Source organism: Trichoplusia ni, chromosome 21 (assembly GCF_003590095.1).
Source record: "Trichoplusia ni isolate ovarian cell line Hi5 chromosome 21, tn1, whole genome shotgun sequence".
Classification (NCBI taxonomy): Eukaryota; Metazoa; Arthropoda; class Insecta; order Lepidoptera; family Noctuidae; genus Trichoplusia; species Trichoplusia ni.
Window position 1 is genome coordinate 2668899 of NC_039498.1, and position 24172 is coordinate 2693070.

At 34.2% G+C, this 24172-nt stretch overlaps 2 protein-coding genes across 13 annotated transcripts in view; one reads left to right on the forward strand and one right to left on the reverse strand.

Moving 5' to 3' along the window:
- Nucleotides 1-4081, reverse strand: part of LOC113504335 (coiled-coil domain-containing protein AGAP005037) — a 269885-nt gene extending 265804 nt beyond the window's left edge. For 3 of the 12 annotated variants that reach the window (XR_003401555.1, XR_003401554.1, XM_026886600.1), the window contains exon 1: nucleotides 2704-4076. The gene's annotated coding sequence lies outside the window, so the exon portion shown is untranslated. Of the gene's footprint in view, nucleotides 1-2703 lie in introns of all 12 variants that reach the window. The other 9 variants (XM_026886599.1, XM_026886595.1, XM_026886593.1 and 6 more) reach the window with 5 other exon arrangements.
- A 2848-nt stretch (nucleotides 4082-6929) lies between these two features.
- On the forward strand, nucleotides 6930-15645 carry LOC113504113 (solute carrier family 35 member B1 homolog). Its single transcript, XM_026886238.1, has 8 exons — nucleotides 6930-7119; nucleotides 7245-7468; nucleotides 7809-7931; nucleotides 8172-8408; nucleotides 8772-8833; nucleotides 9262-9409; nucleotides 10491-10626; nucleotides 11713-15645. Exons 1-8 carry the CDS (start codon nucleotides 7035-7037, stop codon nucleotides 11775-11777), a joined length of 1080 nt encoding a protein of 359 aa, XP_026742039.1. The 5' UTR covers nucleotides 6930-7034; the 3' UTR covers nucleotides 11778-15645.
- Nucleotides 15646-24172: the final 8527 nt, after the last annotated feature.

Sequence of the window (24172 nt, forward strand, 5' to 3'; positions counted from 1 at the left end):
TTTGATCTCTTGGTGTACTTTTAACATCTTGGTGTTTCAATAGGTTAAATATTAGTAAGGCTAATTAGTCAAGGTGACCTTGTTCAGGATGGTTGAGAGATTGTATAGGAATGGAGAATCATTAGACATGGTAAACGGGTAGCTTGGAAAAGTTAAAAACTTAGTTATTGTCATAGGCCATTATGAGCAGGGCTGGTTGTCAGGAGACCATTTAAGAAACTAACAGACGTAAGTTGTTGTTAACTTCTTAAATAGTCACGCAAAAACCTCGTGTGGAATCGATCATGGGCAATGTCAATGACTCATGGTCGATTCTTAGGCACGAGAACTTTTTAGGCGAGTAAAGAAAAGATAGCTTAAATAGCTCAGTAATAAGGACTTTGATATTGAGAAAGCATAACCGATGGGTAAACCATGTTCAGAATTGTGGTACTATACGTACAAGAGAAGGACTTGGTTAATAAAGATAGAAATGAAATGAGAGAAGTCAAAATAGAAGGAAAATATCAGAACTATGTATTTTAGGCTGAAGTACAAAAACGACGCCTAAATAGGAGTTCTGGAATCTCTTTCGGAACGGAATTTGAAATAATGTTAGACCGATTTGAAAAAGATTTGCTACTTTCAAATCAGTTTATCATTATTAGTTGAATAATGCAGAGCTAAGTTAAGGTAAAAGTAGGTTTAAAAAGATAGATTTATATTCCATTATTCTCGGTGTTTTAGGTTGTAAGTAAGGATAAGTGAATCCAAAGTGACCTAATGTAGGAAAATAATGTCATCGCAGGGAGGATTCTAGGAACTAATAGTTCCAATTTGTGTGGAACGGTAGGCATTAATGACTGACTATGACAGATTTCCGCGATTGATAAGCACAGTGGTCTAATTGATATTGGCCTAAATAGGAAGACTGACTTTTGTCATTGGTCCAGATAGAAAGATTTTACTATCTGCCAATGTATTTTAAAAACGGTATCTACATCGGACTGAGCCCGATAAAACTACAAATATAAGCTAATGAGTCATCTTAAAATGATAGTAAAAAAGGAAAAGATGATCTTACGAGCATGAAGAATTATTCTTGAACCCCTATATTAACAAGTACCCGAGAACGGCTATTTAAGTCGTTAGTAGCCCAATAGCCATGAACGCACCCGATAAACGGGCGTTCTTTAGAAGTGAGGGAAGATAGTACGGTGATAAGGCCGTATAGGGCCACGAAATGACGAGGTAGTAAAAATGATGGATGGAGCACGTTCAGGATTGTGGGAGTATCGCGTACAAAGGGAGACTTCAGTACTAAACACAGAAATAAAAGATACCAGATGCCAAAATAGTAAAAGATAAGTCAAATACGAGGCCTAAACTACTCTTTTGGGAACCTCTCTTTATGGCCAAGAATGGCTCAGAACAACAGATATTTTAATGTTAGACCGATTTGAAATAAAACCTTATCATCTCAAATCGGTCTAACATGTCTTAGCGATAGTTATATACTTTTAATACTAAATACTTCGTATACCTTTATATAATCGTACATTCCTTGTCATGCTTATAAGCATTGACTTTCGGTGTTGTGAATGGGATTATTCCCAAAACTAGTTAGGTAGCATTAGGTAGGGTGATTGATATCGTGGTTTAAAAGAAGCTCTAATGACCTTTACGATGCGTTAACAAGTAAAAAATAAAGGCTTGTTGTGTGTTATGACTGTGAATGGCTGTGATAAGGAGTTAAGGGTAATCGAAAAAAAACGTATTTTAGAATTGTAGTCAAAATTGAATGTTTCTAATGGCCTATATAACCGCATTAAAATGGCCAAGTAATAAGTAGAATAGGCACCTTGCCTACCTAAAACATGTTGTAAACATTTCTATAAAGCATAAATGCGCAATAATCGGCCAACATCGATACCGCAGGTTTCGTAATTAAGTGCGTACCTCTACATTTCCTGTAAGAAATCCACGTCCCTACCTTAACTATATAAGAGTAGATATATTAATGTACTTATTACTGTGTCTCTATTGTATTTATGTATTTCTATGTTTATTCAAGTGGTTTTGAAGTTATCAGTATCGCGATGTTAAATCACTACTATGTGTGTAGCCTTTGTAAAGTACTTATTTGCGTAGGGTTGCCGAATCACGAAACTTAATAGGCCAATAGACCAGCTTGATTGGCAGGACATTAAAAATTAGCCAGACACCCTATAAAGTTGTACACGATTTTTCGTTGACTTCAACAATAGTAAAATCGTAAACTTAAATCTTTTTAAATTCTAATATAATAAATATAAATAAAATCGAATGCCACGTTAATCTAAAAAAAAACCGGACTCTTACATGTAATAAAAAACACAGCTTAACTATGTCCGGCTTTATACGATCGCCTGGCAACCCTACTTACGAAGTTACGATAGGTACCTGTGCTTGCATTTTACGAAATATTGCTTAACTTCGTAAACCCATAATTGTTTTTATTGTTGTATTAACACTATTTCGTAGTTTGTAATAACTTATAATGAGAATACTCGTTAATGTACGTACCTACTTCATAAACAAAATAATTAGAATCTTATTGGAATTGTCACATGTATTAAATATAAAGCAATTAAATATCATTTTCGCTTGGTACTAATGAGACAGGTAATTTAAAAAAAGGTTACTTTTGAATCAAGTATAAATATAGCATTACTTTTAACTTACTTTGAAATATATTTTCGGGTATCGCACCTGGTGGAGTATCATAGAACAGATAAGGTCACATCTTGCAACAAATATGTGAAGTAATAATAACACAAGTTCATGTTAGAACAACAGAAATCATTGTTATCCCGACCATGAGTCATAGTAGAGAATTAACTTTTGTTACAACACTTGAATTTGCCGCAATTACGTCATGTAATATCACTAACAACTTAACATGTGTTTATGCAAATGTTATTGTAATTCACGACAATTAAACACTCGGGAGCATGTAACGAACAATATTTTAAAGTTTTAAAGTTGTTACAACACAAAACACAAGTTAATCACAAGTTGAACAAAACTTTACTAACTTACATGAACTCAAAATAGTTACTTAAGAACTTCGTAAAATCCATTTACGGGTAAAGTTTTGGTTGCATTAACCTTCAAGTATTAGTTTTGACCGGAAATTATCTGTCTACACGATAAAATTATTGCTAACATTATAAAATAACCTTTTACGTATAATCTGCATCATAGCTTTAGCATTTTTTTTATGTTTTCGAAGGCCATAATTCGTGTTGGCAGTGTAAACCTTTGCTCTACAACATAGAGTTGCTTTTAGTATTTACTTCATTATCACCAGCGCGTTTTGTTGCGTTCCGTTTTACTAAATTGTTGTTGGAGTTTAGACATAGTTAACGTAAGGTTTTTAGAAAATATTTTTGATGTTGATGTATTAAATGTGAAAATGTCTTGTGTTTTATTTCATCCTATAATACTTACGCCCACTGTAATAAAATGCACAAATCACAACTTACAACAATGGGTGAAAGTAAGTGGTAGTTAAGTTAAAAAAAAAATAGTGTGTCTTTAAATACGTACATTATTTCATATTTTCTATTGTAAAACTTGTACTTGAATAACGCTTCCAAGCGAATGCCAAACTGCGTTTAAACATAGTTTTATCATGTAGCAAGCACAGATGGCGCTGACTTCATTTAATTCAGGTAAGTCGTACCTTGAGAATTCATCAACATTTAAACATTTGCAAAGATTGCGCTATAAATATAAAAATAGCTCCAGCCAACTTCCGCTACGATTAAAAAATGTTAAAGTAAATATATTATGTGTGTATACTATAGTATACTTTATCACAGCGCCATCTGTTTTTTCGTGTATTGCTCTGCGAATGAATGCACTAAGTATGAATATAATGTATATTTAGGGGCAGAACAAACAGAAAAGACCTGAGATTCGCAGAATGCCCAAATTTTAACTTCATAAACTTGTATAAGCATCGCGACATAAACAGAAAAGACAGGATGAGGACGAATCGTTAAGAATGTGTGCGGCTTACGTCTTTCCTGTTTGTATAATGCGAAATTGATCCTGTTTCATTGTATATCTCTATGTTATGTATGCTTTTCAATAAATTTTCAATAAATAAAGCTTGGCATCTTAGGAAAGGGTAACAAAATTACGAATTAGGAACATGTTTTATGTTCGGCACATTTTAGGCTTCACTCATACTTCAAAATAAATTTTAACCTGAGTGCAATACATTATAGAGTATTTTATAGGTACCGTGTCGTTTTGTCCAAAATGTCATCTAACTTTGTACCAAAGCACAGCGGCATTTGCTAGCTAAATAATATCTTGCCAACAAAAACACTAACATTTTGCAAGAACAAAATAGCAATTTGGCGTTCTGGCTGTCGGCATCATAGTCTTTGAATCTGAAAATCCAGGGTCCATGAGTTCCGAAAAAGGAAACAATAAGGCAAAGCCACCTGTCGGAGTTAGAAAGTAAACTCGGGCCTCTACGTATTTATAAAGACTTTAAAGTAACAGCGCCCTCTGTTATAACTGCGCTTACGTCAGAGAAACTCGTTAATGGGTCTGCATTATAATTTCACCTAGATGGCGCTTGTACGGATTAACTACACAGATAGCTAGACAGCCCACAAATACGGTAAGTAAAGTTAAATGTGAACTGCAGAATTATAAAAAAAATGTAGTTCAGTGTAAAAGATTTTTAAGAAATTTCGTTGCCTCAATAGGGCTTTCACATATGCCAAGTCAGTGAGGTCAATAAGGTGTCTGAACACAGTACGTTTTGACTTTCATTTGCTCTCGGATTAGCTGGCACTAATTCGATGTTCCAAGCACATATATTATAACAGAATATGATATGACTAGCTGTTGGCCGCTACTTCACTTTACAGAGAGAAACAGACAGGTGGAACTACAGAGTTACTTCCGCAACGGATATTTCATGGTTTAAATATGCAATATTTGAGTCAAATTTGCTTCGTGAAACCTTTGACCCCTCCTTAAATCAAAATATCCAAAAACCGCTGTGCACATAATGACGTTATTTTAAATAAACAATATTTAAGCCTATTAATCCTCCATTTTCAACTAGCCATTTCCCCCAAAAATCGTATCCTCGAAAATAATATTTGACCCAAATTTCAAAGCCATAATAGATTAAAAATAAGTTGCCGTAGTCCTTTCTCAGACTCTAGACTATCTATCTGTTTTAAGTTCTTAGATTTACTCACTATCCGTTTCGATATCCATATCGGACGGAAGACAATATCTAAAAGCTGAGTCCGATTTTGGTACCAGGTTATACGGATACACAAAGAGTACACATTTGACAAAACAGGTCCCAAAGAATAGCAAGAAAATAATGATATCAATGCTACTACAATCGTTTACGGAGGAACACGCTACTGAAATGTTAAATTTTGACAAGTGGTTGAAGATAATTTTAAAAACGCATTCTGTTCATGAAGGTCTTATTATGTTTAAACATTTTGGTGACATGTTGCTCTGAACACTAAAGAGATTCCATCAACTGTAGAGCCATCTGCTCTTATCTCCAAACTCTATTTAGTTTAGGATAGTAGGTCTCTTTAGTCTAGGTAAACTAGAGGTCAGGACCGACATGGCCTGCATTCACTGTCACAGGAGTACCTACTCACAGTCAAAAACAAGACGAACATGGCGCCATCTAGTTTTTGGAACTTTGATTTAAAATTCAATATGGCAAACCTAACCAGAATCTAAGCTATAAACTAAAGATGGAGCTTTAAAGTCTTATAAGCTTCAAAAATATCAATTCCTACAGTATTTAATTCCTACAGACATTAAAATTTATAAGACCAATTACAATGACATAAATTGTGTTTTAGCTATAAGACCAAAGTAAGATAAGTAGACGGAGTTTGGTTTTCGCTTCGGAAAAGCGGCGGGCGTCTTTCCCTATTAGGTGAATAAGCCATGTAATAAGTCGCAAAATTATGCCGTTTTTCTGTAGACATGCGTTCGTTAAAAACTAAAAAAAAATGTCCATGTATCTCTAGAAAAAGATTCATAATTAATAAAAGTTCATTAATTCATGACTACGATACCATAGTCGCGATATATTTTAGCGCAGTTTATTTTTGAGTTATTAATAAAATGTTTGTTGTTAACTTTTTTTAAGCTATCGTAAGTACAATATTAATATATATAAATATTTTTTTCCATGATATTCAAATGTTTCTAGAGATTAATTGAAACAATGTTTTTTTTATTTTTATATTCAATTAACCTCTTTCAAGACCTAAACGCAGTTGTACAAGTATCTGATCATCTATGTGCTGTGTATTATATTATAATATGTATGATCTGTGTTATATTCTAATAATTTTTGTATGCAAGTATGAATAAAGGACACACTAAAGATGAACATTTTTACTGAAAAATAACTTTTTTTCGAGTTTCCTATTTTTGGAACTACAACTGCAAGCTATTTTACTTATAGGAAACAGAAAACTTGAATTTTACATAACTCCATAGATTTAATATATTTACGCTACATCATTTTAGTTCTACGAGAATTTAGGTATTTCTATTTTTCTTAATTATTTATCATCGTGAGTTCAATTTTCTCGGAACAATTCACGACTTGTGGGTCAGAAACTATTCGGCTTATCCGAATATTAATAATTAATTTAATAATAAATCCGCCTAACAACAATTACCAAAATAAAATGTCTTTAATTTTGACATGCACTTTAGTTTTATATCGCTGTGTACTCTGTATGAAGAAGACAAAAGGTATGTTTGATCCTCTGTGGTCTTAGATTATATACCTATCTGTGGTACATTTTGAACTTTGTTGTCAAGCCATGTCACAAGCACACGTGGACGAATGACAGTTCATACTGCCTTTCTCGTTCCAACTAAGGCTGAGTAAGCGAGAAAGCCAAGTACACCGAATCGGCGTTTTGTCCTTGCAGGCTTTCGGTGTATCAAATTGAAGCATTTTTTGTTTAGACACTTGTAACTGATCTATGTCAAGTTACGAGCCAAAAATTGAAATTGTTACAGAAAGTGATCAAAATCAAGTTTCATTTTGGCATATAATACCTAATAAAGGTTTGTAGATTTAATTTTTGAATACGAAACCTTTATAATGAAATCAAAGTACTAGAACGATTGCCAAATCTGTGCAGCCAACTGGAATGTTGTTACAATAAATTTAATTAAAACCTTTTTTACAGTTTTCGTGTGGCATAACACCTTCGTCAACATGGTTAAAACTAGGAGCGAATTTAGGTTTCTTGTTTACTCGGGTGCGATATTTGTATGTTATTCTGTATTCGCTATGTTACAAGAGAAAATTACACGTAGCAAGTACGGTGAAAATAATGAAAAGTTCACGTGTACACTATCCTTGGTGCTTACACAGTGCATCGTTAATTACACATTTGTCCAGCTGTTGATGGTGAGTACTATTGAATGAATTGATCAACTTTTTTTTAAAGAAACGTCTTTAAAAGTTGCGTTCAATATTCTAAGCCTCCTTAAAACTCCTTGTTTATTTATTATTTGTAGGTATTGTATTAGTTGAATTCAGTATCTTTTAAAATAAATTATTACCTTAAAGTCCTTTACATTTTCATTTTTCTAGCCAGTACTAAATCTTGTATTTCAATATTAATAAACCATAAGTACTAACAGTTTCATGAACAAATTACAACTTGGGTGTATAAGCCAAGTTTATTGCTTAGACACAGAACCGAGATAGTACAGAAAACACATAATAAATTACCTTTGCTTTTCAGCTATCATGGAAGAAAGAAGCCGACTCAACAAGAAAGGTGTATTACTTCTCATCAGCCCTGACCTACCTTCTCGGTATGGTGTGCTCCAATATGGCTCTGCAATGGATCAACTATCCAACACAGGTAAAGATCTGCAACCACATTCCTTTTACAAAATGGCATAAAAACCAACATAGTGCAGCACCTTTTTATTCAAACCATCTTTAACCAAATTATGTTTCTTTTTTAAGCAGTATCTATGTGCTGCCAGTGCCTAAATAAGTATATCAGTTTTCTCTGCTTTTATACCTTATGTTCCTGAGATTAAATTTATCCATACATGTTCTACAATTATAAAGGGACACACTTCTTTACATATTACAGGTAGTTGGAAAGGCAGCAAAACCTATCCCAGTGATGCTGCTTGGTGTTCTAATCGGTCACAAGTCTTACCCAATGAAGAAGTATCTATTCGTCCTATTGATAGTGATTGGTGTTGTATTGTTCATGTACAAAGATCAAGGCGCCAAGAAGGTTCAAGATGATTCCTCTGGACTTGGTATTGGAGAGATGTTACTGTTCCTCTCACTCACCATGGACGGCCTGACAGGAGCTGTACAGGTAATTTGAAGTTACCTGTTCTAGTACTAAACTATTAATGAGAAATTCACTGTTATCAAATGTTTTTAGTGAAAAGGATTTAGTCACCATTTGCTTATTATTTTGTTCCAAAATTGTTACTGTAGTGTGTAGAATTTGAAACTTCATCTATGAGTGTACAGTTTTCCTGTTGTAAAATCTGGTATTCTGAAAAAAATTACATAATCTAGAAAGATTTTTGGTTCTATAAATACATGAGATTTTTCACATTCCATAACAATTTAACATTAGAATTCCATTCTTTTTACGAAATATTTGTCTGTACTGGGTAATGCCACAGATTCTACCGAGATGTCTTGCTAAAGTTTTTGTGTGTTGTTTTAGGAACGTATCAAGAGCGAGTCTTCGCCTTCTGCTTATGCTATGATGCTGAACACTAATTGGTGGTATGTAATACAAAGTTATCTTCTAATACACAAAACATTCTCATTTCTTAAAACAACCAGCATCTTGTGTGTTATTCAAATGTAGGAGAATTTGCTATTTGCCTTTAGCGATTGTTGAATAAACATGTTTGAATAAATCCCACGAATAATCCAAATATTTATAGTATTTATAAAATTATTTACATTAAAATATATTGTTTGCATATTATCATGCCATTTGCGAATTTAAAATTGTAACAAAAGTGAATAATTAATTAATTAAGCATGCCCAGCGATCTAATTTTGTCAATTGAGACGCATTTATTAATAGAACGGCGACAGTTTGTATGTATGTTTGTTATTTCTTCGTGCTTACATGGTTTGATCAATTTTGATCTGATATTAATTATGTAAACATTTTTCGAAATAAAATTGTTAATTTGTTTCAGGTCGACTTTAATACTGTCAGTAGGAGTATTGCTGAGCGGTGAAATATTCAAGTTCATCACTTTTGTGTCGGTGTACCCAGAGGTTATAATCTACCTCATTGGTCTCGCCGTAGTAGGTGCGATGGGACAAATGTTCATATTCTTCATGGTAAGTATCTTTATATTATTATGTAGCTTTTAATTATCCATTTAATATGCTTAGTATCTGCCTAGTTTGGGACCAGGTGACTTTGATTTGCTGCAATTGTTGGTCTGCCATATAAATTATTTCCAATTTCCAATTAAACATTACATATTATAAATATTAGAGATCACTAAAATAAATAGTAGCCGATGCCCAGACCAACTAAATATTTTGTATAACATTTTATTCAAGTTGGTGAAGCTTTTTCAATTTCGCTTGCAATTTATGTTCTGTGATATACTCTAATTTGTAATTTGTGTCTATAATAAAATGATGCCTTGCCACCACTAGCATGAAACAGGCAAAGGTAGCAAAGGCTAAAAATTACTTTTTTTCGAATACGAGAATACTCTGCATAGCAGTGTTCGTGCCTGTAATGTAATAGATAAGAAATAAAAGTAAAATGTCTATAACATATGCAGCTGACTACATTTAAAGTAAAATGGAATGTATTCTTCCATTGCGGCTAATACATATTTCTTTGGCCTCAATATTTTTCAAATTTGTTCCGATATGTTTTAAAACAATCGTCCGCTCGATAACGGATATGGTTGAGAAATTAAAAGAAATAACAAAAAATATTATGTACAAACTCTTGCTGCGTTATCAACGTCAATCCGACCGTCTAAAGTAAGGATTTACCTACAGTTCGTAATTTATGGAAATATGAAATGTAATGGTTCGGTAATATACCTTATCGGATTAATTAAAACATTACGTGGTTCTAAGATAACAATTACGTTATTGTTATTGATAAAAAAATTCTATACATTGATTGACCTGATGACGCACTTGATTAGCTGTTGCAACAGTTACCTTTTTCACCTCAGATATTCAAATTGTATTCGCATAGAAGCCAAGTCATCAAACATCTACGAATCTCACGACTACAATTAACAAGAGACAAACGATGCTACTGAAAGATATGCACACCTACAAACTTATTTTCTCTCATCATTTTTGCGACACGCTTTAAAAGTACTTACCAGTTTTCTCGCCGTATCTGTTAACCAAGGACATTCTAAAGACGTTATTTACATTACAGGTAGCCGAGTACGGCCCTCTTCCCTGCTCAGTGGTGACCACGACGAGGAAGTTCTTCACTGTGTTAACATCAGTCATCTTGTTTGGCAACGTACTGATACCACGACAGTGGCTTGGAGCCATCTTGGTGTTTTCAGGTATGGCTATAGATATATAAAATCAGTTTTATCTCACTGCTAAGTTTACTAGAAACGTCAGGATGAAAGATGCGTAAAGGCCCTGATCGACGAGCGAGTAAAACCGCGGTTTTATGAGTCGTCGGTAAAGCTCGTCGGTGTATCATTGCAACACCGCGCTTTACGTACCGACGAGTCTGGCTCGCGCCTCGTCATGTTTGTCTTTATTATTTACTCGGCGTGTCAAACAAAACTCGGCAGAACTACTGGATTACAGAAATCCAGTGGTTCTGTCGACAATTCTTGAATTAAATGGGTATGCGACAACTCTTGCCTCTTTCCTATCCTATATTCCTATTCCTAAGGAGGTGATATCTATACTAATAGTGATTTATTCCAGCTTATCATGACAATTACTTTCGATTGCTGGGCAAAGTCTTTCTTCATTTCTTGGATCCCAATACTTTTTTTCTCACCATCCTAAAAACTACCAATATTTAAGATGAAGATTAAGAATGATCTAATACAACTCTAATACTCCTAATGTATATATTACTGGTGCTACTTATCTGGTAGAAAACAGACGAGTTCGTTAAGACGAAGCTAAATCCATACAATTTTCTGCATTCATTAAAATACAATTGAAGTTGTCGAAGATATTTAAACAAAGTACCTATAAAATTATTATATTTGACAAATTTGGACGAGCCTAAGGTTAATTCACACCTGAGTAAAAAAACTGGGGTTCCTGTAATGATATTGTTGAATAGAAATATTGCAAATATAGCAAACTTGAACAAAACTCGTGCGGTAGACTACACACATCAGCTACTGCTGATAAATCAAGCAAATGCATTCAACTGAAAAGTCAGTCACATTACTTATCAAAAACAAATGTCAGTCCTGTAGATTTGAAGTTTCATATTAAAATTTGGATTCTATTTTAATTTCAGTAACATCACTATCCTTTGATTTGAATAAGCCTTTTGTTCTACTTCAGTCCCAAAAATATTAAAAGCCATATTTATTGTAACATTTAATGTGTCTTATTTTAATGCCAATTAATATATATATTTTTTACCTAACTAAGCTTTCCATTCTTTCCAGGTTTGTTCCTAGACATGTTCTACAGTAAAGGCAAGGCGCCTCCGAAGCGAGTGGCAGAAAAATAATTATTTAGTTCAATTATAACTAAGTAGCAAATAATAAGTATAAGCCCTGTTCCCAACTGTTTGTCATTTTGAAATAATTGGGCCTTTAGTTACAAAACTGTGTTTTCTTTGCCTAACTCTGATAAGGTTCATGTATAGTTTTTGTATCCGGGAGTATAATTAATTATACTGCATTTTTAACTACTTAAAAAAGTTAAACAAGGTGCGTTGATTTGTCTAACATAAATGTTTCAAATCAAATATACTACTGAAATAAATCAGTAGTTCTTTATTTAATACTATGAGTGTATGTTTGTATGAGAACACCAAGATTTAGATCCAATGATTGGTATTACTTTTAATTGTCTGTTATATCTGTAGTCAGATGATGTGAAATCATTTCACAATGTGCAAGAAAAGTTCAAATTTATATTACACAAGAAAATAGTGCCAACATATTTTTTCCATTTATTAATTTTTTTTTTTTTTTCGTGAGCCCATTATTTAACCGTCTTAAGTAACTATTGCTATTTTTATCAACATCAATTAATGAAATAAGGGTTCGAGAAAAAAAAATGATTTTATGCGAAATGTATAAATGATACAGGCAGATATCAAAGGCTTTTTGGATTTGACCGTTTGTGTATTTGCTATATGATTATTCAGTCTGTTACTTGACTTAGCGACATCTATTTTTTTTTAAAACATTAAGCTAAACCTTAATCATCAAAAGGATATGACAATGGCACTATATTTTTTATTTCCTTATTTTATGAATTCTGGTCTAAAAACCTCTTTAGAGTTAGCCTTATTACTGGCAGCAGCGGGAACAGGGCTTTTACTTCTCACTATGATTGTTTGTGCAATGGTACAATTACTTCAATGACTTAGCAAATTGTTTATAAGAATGTTTGAGTAGTTAGTTTTATATTTGAAAACCTTCACGAATTTACCAATTCTACTGTAATGTGCATTGTTTTACTATCAATCATAAATTATATTTATAAATTTATGTATATTGGATTTGTGAAGCATTTTATTGATGTTTATTTATATTTGTCTTAAGATTAAGTGTAACTGTCACAGTCTGAGTTCCGTTGAGGAATGAAAGGCCAATGTTTTACCAGTACCGACGATTTCAACTTCAATAATACAAACCTCGCTCTAAGGAGTTTTATGTTTAATTTCTTCTTACACAAATCACAGTCAAAATACACCCAGACTTATGAAAAGTATATTAGTTGAACAATTATTGCTTGTCTCATGCGGAAATCTTAACAGCAGCACGTGACGCACAGTCTATATTCGTATAATGACTGCTCGTCTATATGTGAAGGTGCAGAAGGTTTTAATTCCGTGATCATGGGCGTTTTTGCATACACACCACGTTCTTGAAAAACAGCGCGCCACGCCACATGAAAAATAATAGATGTTGTATGCTGTTCAACTTTGGCCTTTATATTAGATTAAATCCAAAACACTCTTAGTGCTACAGTTTTCACAAAAATGTTTATAGCCCATGATATAAAACCCAATGTTTCAGCTGTCGATGCTTAAGTAGAAATATGTAAATTTTATCTATACAAAACTTTTGTAATATAAATAAATTATATATACCCACATGTATACATTATGAAATGGTATAAATGCTATAACGCATTAGAAGAGTAAGTATGATTACTAAATGAGTCTTAATTTCGACTCTATTTAAGAGAACTATATTGTGTCTGAATTAAATTCAGCATTTTATTTCTATAGTAGTCTTAACATCAAGTTTTTGTCGACGGAGATTACTAAGTATTGTTTTAATAATTATTTTATTTTACTTTCCATTCCATTCTATTACGTTGTTAATTTTAGCCGTCCTTAGTCTGCGTTTTCACCAAGGATACGTAAAGACGTTTGATGTTCTTAAATACTAATACATTCACTTCATTACATAGATTTGTGGAGACTTTTTTTACGATAGTTACATGGTGGTTTCGCAGCCTTAGCCTGACGCAAGGCAAAACAAGTCTCGGATACCTAACGACTATAGTCCTTGTACGTCTGAGGTTTTGGTTGTCTTAAGAGGCTTAATTCGTCTGGTCCTGAGAATTTGGATCGTCCTTATGTGCTCGCCGGCCATTTAGTTTCTGTTCCTAGTTTATAAGTTATTGTGTTGAATAAAAAAACTAAATCTGTCTTTTATACAAGTATAATTGAAATGTTTACAGGATCGACTAAATGAGAATTTACCAACCATGTTGTAAAACATTCGTTTCAACATAAAAATAATAATGAATTAGAAAAGCATTATTTATAATAAATTTAATTTATTTATTCATATTTGTAGTCTTAGGTTTTCTCTATAGACATATAACCGACTTTATTGTTTTAGAAAAAAATGTATATGAAAAATTAAAGAGTTATAAATGACATGTGTAATATTAACGCTCAAGTTTTGCATTTTATATCATAAGCTAGCCTTTGGCTAAAGGAAATATATTAATTTATAATACAGCTGTTGTTTAGTAATTATAACTGAGCATACATCGACAGTGTTCGTCTGTAAAGAAACCAAATAAATAATGATTAATGTTTATAGGCCTAATTATCTGATGACGTGTGCACAAATAAAGCTAAGATTACTACGACACTGACCCGCAACTTCTAAAGCGTTAATCAACACAAGAAGTTGCCAGCATACGTCATATGCTATGATCGGTGGTTTTCTTTTGGCCAACCAATCACAGCATTCGGTTTTATGGCGACAAAACCTTAAGTTATATCAAAAATATATTCTATAACAAGGTAGTTCAAACATATTATATATTATACTCGATAGTTTTAAATATAAAAAAAATACTAGAACTATTTTAAAATGTACTATCGACGAAATTGAATCATGACCTACCCCGACATTCGAATATGCATAAAAGTTCGACACTCGCGTTAACCCGTGGCGTTAACATACATTTCCATGGTATGTTTCTTATGTCATAAAAATGATAAACTATTTGTTACAGAAGAAATATTTGCACAAAGAAAGTAAATAACACAATCCTAAAAAAAATCGGCACTCGATTTTAAAAGAAAATAAATTCTATTAATTGGAAATAGTTTTAGAGTAAGAGCCAGGCAGTAAGGCACCTGTAGAGCCGTTTATCTGCCAAAGCCACCATGACCCTAACCCCATAATCGACCATTGTTCTCACCTATGTTAGAAGTATCTGCTATCAGCTTTCATAAAATAACGTAGGTCTGGGGTCCACGGGCTCTTAGACCATTTGAAGAGGTAAATCTTTGCTGTTTTTGTAGGATCCAGCGTCCAAAGGGCCAAGATTCAATTTTGTTGATTGTACCTGTATACATATATCTTCTATAAATTATTTTTGATAGTCACCAATCTGATAATAATGCTATATAATATTAAAGAGAGATAAACCTGTATACCGAAGTAGTCTTCCTCGCAAAGGAATTATACCAATTTTATAAAACAGTAAATAATTTTATAAATAGATGATGATATAAATAAATACAAAAGTTAGTGTTTAAAAATTGTTAAATATCCAAAGATATAATTTCTTTGCTATATTTAGTGCACGCAGATCCTTATGTTCAATAATAATTATGACGCACCTTGCGTTGGTGGTAACTAAGAAATCTAACTCAAAACTGCTCTAGATTCTTTAAAATCAGTCTTATTCCATTCACATAAGGGTCCTTTTGAGTTACCAGTACCGCTAACATAAGGTCGTTATCCATCCTCCAATGGTTTGTAGGCCTTGTCCAGCCAAATATTTTGTTACCGATTACAGTTTAACGCATTTAATAAGGCTGTTGTATACACAATGTTTCTTTTGAAAAGGAAATTCTATTTATTTGTAAAATATACATTTTTAACAAGTCTGCCTATTTTCTTAATTCTAACCTTCCCATCCTTTCAGTTTATTTCGTGTCTTATACATTAATTGCCAACGTCATATTTTTATTTATTTGGGACTAACCCGCCACACATGCTCGTTAACTCCGTCAGCAACTCCTGTCATCCAGGATCTACAATGAAACAGATCGGTGTGTCCCAGGGGAAACAATTAACTGCCTGAACCCGCAACGAAATTAATCAGAAATAGCAAAAAGGAGTAACAAAAAATATGTTCCACTTCAAGCGGTTCCATAGCAAGTGGGAGGCAAGAGAAGCTTGCTTAGGTCTTATTAAGTTGGTTAGGCAAAGTAATTAGACTCGAATGGGAGCATGGTTGTACTTTGGTATAGGTATTCAAATCTTAACCCAACCGAGGTAAATCTTCTCATTTTTAATGTTTGTTGATGGTTATGACACTTATTTACATACATACGTATTTATTATGCCAGTTACGGTATACTTACATGACAGGTACACATCCCAGTTATATGGATACCGCCCAGCTTTGGAGAAAGGAAATGAAAAAAGTACCTGGAAAATTAAACCATCATACAAAATTTTCACATATTTTTTTTCCAAGATAACTTCTTACAATTTACGAAATAAACACATAATGAAATTGCTTACATTAAACTAAATTGAAAACACGTTGATACAGGAAACAAAATCAGCATAATTTACCTAATAAAAAAATACGTTAAATATTTATTACGAATGACCTTCGGTGACGCAAAATGATGTTTAAAAATCGTTGTGCTCAATCTTGGTGCTGAAGTTTTACGGTATCTTGAAGGAAACAGAAACATTTTATTCTCATTTTAGTCACAAGTATTTGTTTTTGAATTATATCAATATTCAATTTAGTTTTAGATGAAAATCCTTCCCTATTCGGGGATTAACGTTTCAGGGATGAAACCGGCTCGCTGTTAAAAGCCGCCTATATGAGTGCATGCACTGCAGTGCATGCCATGCACTGCAAGCGTCATCAGATCAAGTTGCCTGTGGCTTCGGTTGCCCAGATCCCCACCCGTATCATCTGAAAATGTTTTAGAAAATAAAAATAAACAATCTTTAATGTCGAGAAGAACCTGTGTGTGAACCTGATAAAGACTATTGTAACTGTTAGTGTTTTGTCTGATTTACCTTACATTCACAGTTAGCCGAAATGCGTCTATGGTAACCCGATCGTTATAGGGTCTTTCAGGGTTCTACTCTTCCTGTGTAAAAATGAGAGGTTCGTATTTGATGGCTTACAAAAGTAGAAAAGGCGCCATCAGCAGGATTTCACATCGGAGTTGGTGGGTTTCGGTAAGAAGTTACTTTATCCATGTGATATCTCGGGATAAAATTGCCAAAAAGTGTAATTCTGATCTTTATTTCTAGCGAACGTAGGCGTCAACCTCTAATGTCAGTGGATTCACTTAGCAGCTTGATGCTGAATTAAGGAGGTCCATCTGCCGCCGTCATATTTTCCGATGGTCGGGGCTTCTTTTTGGTCGGAAACATCGTGTATCGGACCATCGAGCCTTTTAGCTTTTAGCATTTTATCTTTGGGCCATGAAAAGTAGCTTGTGAGCCTATGTGGATCCTGAAAAAAAATCCTGGGAGCTGAATGCCAAAATCCTCGCTAGTCGCGGTGGATGGAGGCTTCCGCTTCGAGCTGTAATTAATGTTGGAAGGAGTTTCGTCGTGCTCTCTTTGGTAAAACGTATAATGAGTCTTGGAGCAGGTCATTTCAGAATCCATCCGTCCTGTGCTCCTGCCACATCTGCAGCGACTGCAAAAAAGTGCGCAACACCCTGTTAAATTGTCACATTGAGCAATGCCTGTCTCTCGTCACCAAATTAGGCGAGGATGACTCATTTGCGGCCGTAATAGACTAACATTATCAACGAAAAATCTTGGAATGTTATCACCAGGTTTGGGTATTCCAAATTTTTACCCCTAAGAGAGTGGAATTCATGTTAAAAATAAAATGGAAAGCTCCCTTGGTAATTTACATGAATCCGTTTTTTCCCTCATTTCTAAATATCTCGTAAGGGTGAAAAGTGAACTTACATGTTACCTTTTTTCCAATTATACACCATACACGGCGATTTAGGAAGTACAGAGGATAGCACAAACATTGACCCTAAGTTTTATATCTCTATGAGCGGGAAAACGGAAAAACTCAATGCTATTTTCGGAAATGTAATTTACTGAATGGCATACGCACATTTTACTTATCATGATTGTGAAATGGAAACAATGAACAGAATAAAATCTGTTTTTCTGGAGATAAAGTTTAAGGGCTGCTATTTTCAGTATTTGCGAGCTATCCAATAAATGACGGGAGTTCAAGTTAGTCAAAAACAAAGGTCACAGAAGAAAAGTGGTATTAGTAGCTGTTTTGCCACTTTAGCCAGAAGATTAAATCATAAATTGGTGGTTTTATCCAGCCAGAACTCAGACGACATATGTAGCACAAAATTTCGTCACTAATGGCTTTATCATTGACTGAAAGATAATGTATTTGTTAAAATATGGTGCATATTTGTCAAAAAACCGCCAACATTCTAGAAGCATGGCAAAAAAGTACAATAACTAATAATAAGCAACTAACTTAACGCAGTTACCGAACAAGCTACTTGTCACGTACCTTCAAGTACCTTAAGCCACATTTTGAAAAAATAACAACAACCTTCGAGTGAAATTGAAAAACAGTGAATGTCGATACTGACAATTTTATCCAAGAGGCACAAAAATAATTAGTTGCCGGTGCAGTTACTATTGCAACATATGTAGGTACCCCGATGTTATTACATACTATTTTGTTAAACACCATGTTAACCGTTATCCATATGGACACACTAGTAAAGAAAGAAATAATTTATTTATCGTCAGTAGGAACACACCATTAAACTGATAGTCAAAACAAAAAATAAAACTATTAAAACAATAATTAAATGTATCTGAAGCATACATCCGCAGGGCAGCTGGTGGCGAGCTGTTTGTGATTAGCGACACAACGGAACCTGAATGCCCCAGGGGATCACTCTTAAAGGGGACTCCCAGCTCTTTCTTGCCTTAACTGGCTGGCTAGAGAGGAGTTTCTAATGGCTTAATGACGAGGAAACCCGCTCCGGACCACCGATGGTAAAATCGGTGTCTCACCTCTCTACACTCCTAGCCTCATCTCACTGATGTTACCTCTCGCTGCCTATTGTGGGCAAATAGGGAATCATTCCATTTAACATGATTACTACCAATAGCCCTTTTTAGTTAAACACAATACAATTTGCGATAGTTTTGTATCTTCCTTGGGTCATCCATGTCTGTTATTTTATCGAACAGTGCTAGATGGCCTCTGGTAGAAACCCCATCACATTATAGATTAGAGTTCTCAACAAAGCCTCTGCATGTTGGACCCGTGTCCCCGTGCATGCTTTTAAATAGAACCGAGTCTCTTCCCATGAAGTTAGCCCGTGGCGAAAAAAAGAGTAAAGAAAAACAAAATAGTGAAATGTCATGAGAATATGTGCTCCACCCGAGCCAAACTTGAAAAGGATTAAGCATTTGCGGCAATAAAAAAAATGCAGTAGTGATTTTCAGCAGCTCTCGAATAAAGATGATGACTTGTTTGTGTTGCGTAGGTGTACCTACATATATATGGACAGAAATTAAAAAGGGTTTAATCACGGTTCGGTCACAATTAACATGGAACTATAAGCATTTAAAAAATTACATAGGTATATTAAGACCAAATTAATATTCAACAAAATGTGTTTTCGGTGTGCCGTATTACACTTGCATAATATTTATGCATGATGAAAAGAGGCTTCCGAAAACCGTTTTTTTTTGTCTAGCCAAATGTGGTTCTATTTTATTAAGTATTTAATTTAATTAACCTTTATCCCAGCATTTGCCAATTATCCATTTTATTATGGTTAAAGTATTTTTTTTTCCATCAGTATACTTTTCCTCTCAGAAAAACACATTATAATTCTATTTCCACATCACTTGCATAATTAAACCGAAGCTCAAGCTTAACCTGTGTTTGTATGTAAATGTGAAACTAAGACTTCTGTAAACGATGAGAGTTTCACGCTTTGCTTTTAATTAATTAAAGAAAACCGCCATTAGGTAATTAGTCCAGGACCGGTATTGCATTACTTACAGAAATTATTATAGTAGTATATTTGTTCAATTATAAATGTTTAAAATATGACTAAAACTAATGAGGAGCTCGTGGCTAAGCTATAACCGCATAAGTGATTCGATCACAGGTTAAGCTATGCTTGACGCGGTTGGTCCGTAGATGGGTGACCATCTTTCTCATAGCGAGTTCCTCCGTGTTTCGGAACGTTAAATTGTGGGTCCCGGTTGTTATTCCCACATCTTTGACAGCCGTTACAGGTAGTCAGAAGCTTGAAAAGTCTGACAGCCAGTCTAACCAAGGGGTGTCGTGTTGCCCAGGTAAGTGGGTTGAGGAATCCAGATAGGCAGTCGCTCCTCGTAAAACACTGGTACTTAGCTGAAACCGGTTGGACTGGTAGCCGACCCCAAAATAGTTGGGAAAAGGCTAGGCCGATGATGATGTCCGAGTATATTACCCACGGCGGGGGGCCACATTCGGTGCTATGGATGCGGTCCCAATATGAGGCGAGGAGGCCGACGCTCTTTACACGTCGGCCTCCACACAACACAAGAAAGTGACCTACCGGCCCACATTACTGGCCGGTGGAAGCCCGCGGTCGGTGTATGAAGGATTGCAACGCATTGCCATACACCGACACAAAAACGCGGATGACGTAGCACGGCGGTTCAGGTTTAGTCAGTAAAAGTCCGACACTACCCATTTCCTCCCCCGAGGGAGTGGGTGTCCATGAGGATTCCCCCGCCTAAACAAAAAAAAAAAAAAGGCCGATGATGATGACTAAAACTAATGTAGGTATATCAACATTATAGATTTTAAATCAAAACAATCGATACCATAACAGTTGTATTTTTTAAAGTGGGCTTAAGAAGTTTACATCTAGATTGGTTTCAGTACTTACCTAAACAAACGGAGTTTAGTATTGTAACGTTGTTTTTTTTCTATATTTTTTTTAAGCCAAATTCTGTGAAGAAGGTGAAGTGAAGGTAATGTTTTATTTACAGTATTTCTTTCAGCTTCCGACTTACCATGGCGGCGTGCCCCTTCCTCGATGAAACAACTGCTTAATGAGAATGGAAAGTGATCAAAGGACATAATATGTGTTAAAAAGATCCATTCCGAAACTTATTAAAAAATATCTGAAATAGTTTTAGGTACTCAAAGAAAAAGCTCGATATTTTTTTAATACTTTAATTCAACATTCAGATATCATGGGAATATAAACTACAAGGAATTACACCGCTCAAGTAAAACCTTGGTTCATTAACTGTTATTTATCGAGAAAATCTAAGGTTCTATTCAGATACTTATGATAAGATAATAATCCTCGCTACCAAGAAGGTTGTACCGTAATCTTACTTCAATAAACTAGTAAACAAGAAAATTGCATCATCTGTAATTCATGTTGCTTATATTTAGTACCTATATAAATACTTTATATCGATTTTTTTTTCATTTTTTACTACTCCAACTATGCATCTACTTACAACATATATTTTTCCTAATTCGACTACCATTACATTTAAAAGACGTAAAATGACGAATAATTTTAAATCTTATTTTTCATCAACTTTGAGCACGCTCTAAAAGACGTGCTTTCTAATCTTAAATTTATCATTAATCGCTAAACAAGATATAATTTCAAAATGGATAATTGATTATTAAAACTTAAATCTATTTTTTTAAACGACTCCCACACTAAGGATTCTTATCCTTGTGTCGCGTTGGAATAACAAACATTCAAGTTATATGCACAAAGACTGCATCTTAATCCCACTGTGTATGAAGGTAGCAGTGTATTTAAAGGCATCCGCCAGGTATATAAAGCTGGGCTTTGTGTTCTAACCTTGGTCCGAGCGCTGTGATTCGGCGGCCATAAATGCATCGATCAATATGAATCTGTTACATAACCCCGGCCTAATGTTATATCTGGAATGTTCGTTATTCAACGGCATCGCTTAGCTAACCTATATATTTCTTATTCAATAATTCTTAGACCTACGCCGGAAGAAGATAAGTTTATCTATAGATAAATATGTATAAGTTAACATTCAATCCTACTTAATTACTATAAACATTAAAATTGTGCTACAAGACTCTAATTTAATGACGTGTTCATTATATCTAGGTGACTATTCTAATTTCTACCAACTACATACTAAAGTGAGTTATGACTCAAATCGTTATTCGTATACTGAAAAGTTGCTTTACTAGGTATTTTTACTTTAATTTTATAACATTGAATAAGATAAAAAGATATTCAAAATGTTCAGTTACTTCTTATCGAAGGCGCAAATGGAAGTTAGCCCGGTGTTATCGCCTTAACAAGCCATCAGCGCAAGAAAATCTATTTCAAACTACAATTTACATAAAACCCACAGGGGCAACACTGAGTAATATTAGAAAGCTGTTCAGTACAGATTGGATGAGACGACACGTGATCCGCCGCGAGCTGAGCATCCCACTGCAATACCCTGAGTTGATTGGTAATTGAAGCTGCCAACATAATGATGTAATAGAAGCAAACATAAATGTATTGTCTCCTTTTAAAATAAAACCCATACTTCAATTGCATTTGATTTGATTTCACAGTTTCTACTGCATTGAGGAGGAAAAATTGTGTGAGAAAAGGAATTCGGTCCTACTTTTTCAATATAAATTTTTGTGTCCAAAAATTTCAAGTTTAGTCTACAATTCCAATACTTTTTTGGAGAAGGCCTTGTAATTTATCTCTGTGTAAACTTTCGAACCATTTGTCCATCATATCTGATAAAAGAACAGCATTTTATAATTGGTCTTCATGTAGGTACAATCGGTTATCAGTTCTCTGATTACATTTTCCCTTATATATTCGTCTATTAATAAAATAAATTCGATAAACTGTTATTTTGTTAAGGTTTCTTAGCTTGCCTTATACGTCTGCATACACAAGTTATTACAATCACGCGCCAATTACAATAAGTATATCGTTGACCAGTTTCTTCGGCAATTAACTATTCCCGCTACGCGCTGAGTTAATTACGGTACCTAATTAAATGGAAATGGTATTGAGTGAAATTCTGAGTAAGAAAACCATGGGTAACTCCTTAAAAGATGCTATTAATCTCGCATGTGATTTTAATTTATTTATAGTATATTTAAGTAAGCTCGTGGTTCAGTTATAACTGCACAAGTTGATTGATCACAGTCATGTATAGCTACCCTTGAGACGATCGGTCAGTAGATGGCTGACCCTCAATGTCATAACGAGTACCTCCATGTTGCGGAAGGTATGATACTGTGGGTGCCGGCTGTTATGCTCCTTGTAAAACACTGGTACTGAGCTGCATTTGGTTAAGTTAGCTCGAAGCCGACCCCAACATAGATGGAAAAGGCTAGAACAATGACGATGATGATATTTAAGTACGCAGCATTTTTATACAGCCTACAATTTGTACAGTAAATTTTCTGCTTAATAAATGACACCATTAAATATTTTTTTAAACTTGATTTATTTAATATTTGGAATACTACCCACCCAAACTCGTTTATCGTAAGGATATTCTTATGCTGAGAGAAATTATAGTGGGATGCTAAAGAGTAATAAACAATAAATCGAAATTGAAAGCATCTGCTAAGTAAACATGAATACATTTCTAATTATATTCTCTAAAACTTTTGTTATGCTCATATTGTGGTTTTTCCTGAATACCAATAAAATTGTTACCTGGTTTAGAGTAAAATTGTATTTATTAAGGAGAAACCGTAACTGCGCCGACAAAAATCGATCAAAAGTAATAATAGGCAACTTTTCTTTATTCTACTCGAGAATCATCTACCTACAGCAATAATACTAGAGAAAGAAAATTCAATGTGCAGTTTTACTAGATTATGGCTTTATCCAATCAATCCCGACTGGTCACTTTTAAGTAATCTCTCGCAGTAATCATAACTGGTTCTATTTATTAGGTAACTCTTGTAATTCATTATTAATTTCAATATTTTTCATAATAATATTCTGATTAAAATTTGCAGAACATCAGACGCCACAAAAACAAGTTACCGCATACGTCTCTAAACTTCAATTTAATTACTGTTAACTTCCTCAGAGGTACAAATGAATAACGAATGTTTACACAGAGTTTCCAAGCTCTCAAAGAGATTTGTTTTAGTTTTAGTAACCACTGCTAAGAAGCGCGTCTTAGAAGTGGTTATTAAAACTCGGAGAACTTGAAAAATTACATTACCTTCCCCGAGATATTTCTTGATGTGGCATACAATACATAATAACAGATGTAAAACATTTATGTTGCATGGATTTAAGCTTTATTTGTATGGAGACATGGCACCCCTGAGCAATCTTGCTCGAATGCCGCCCAAGCTGCAGTCATCTAA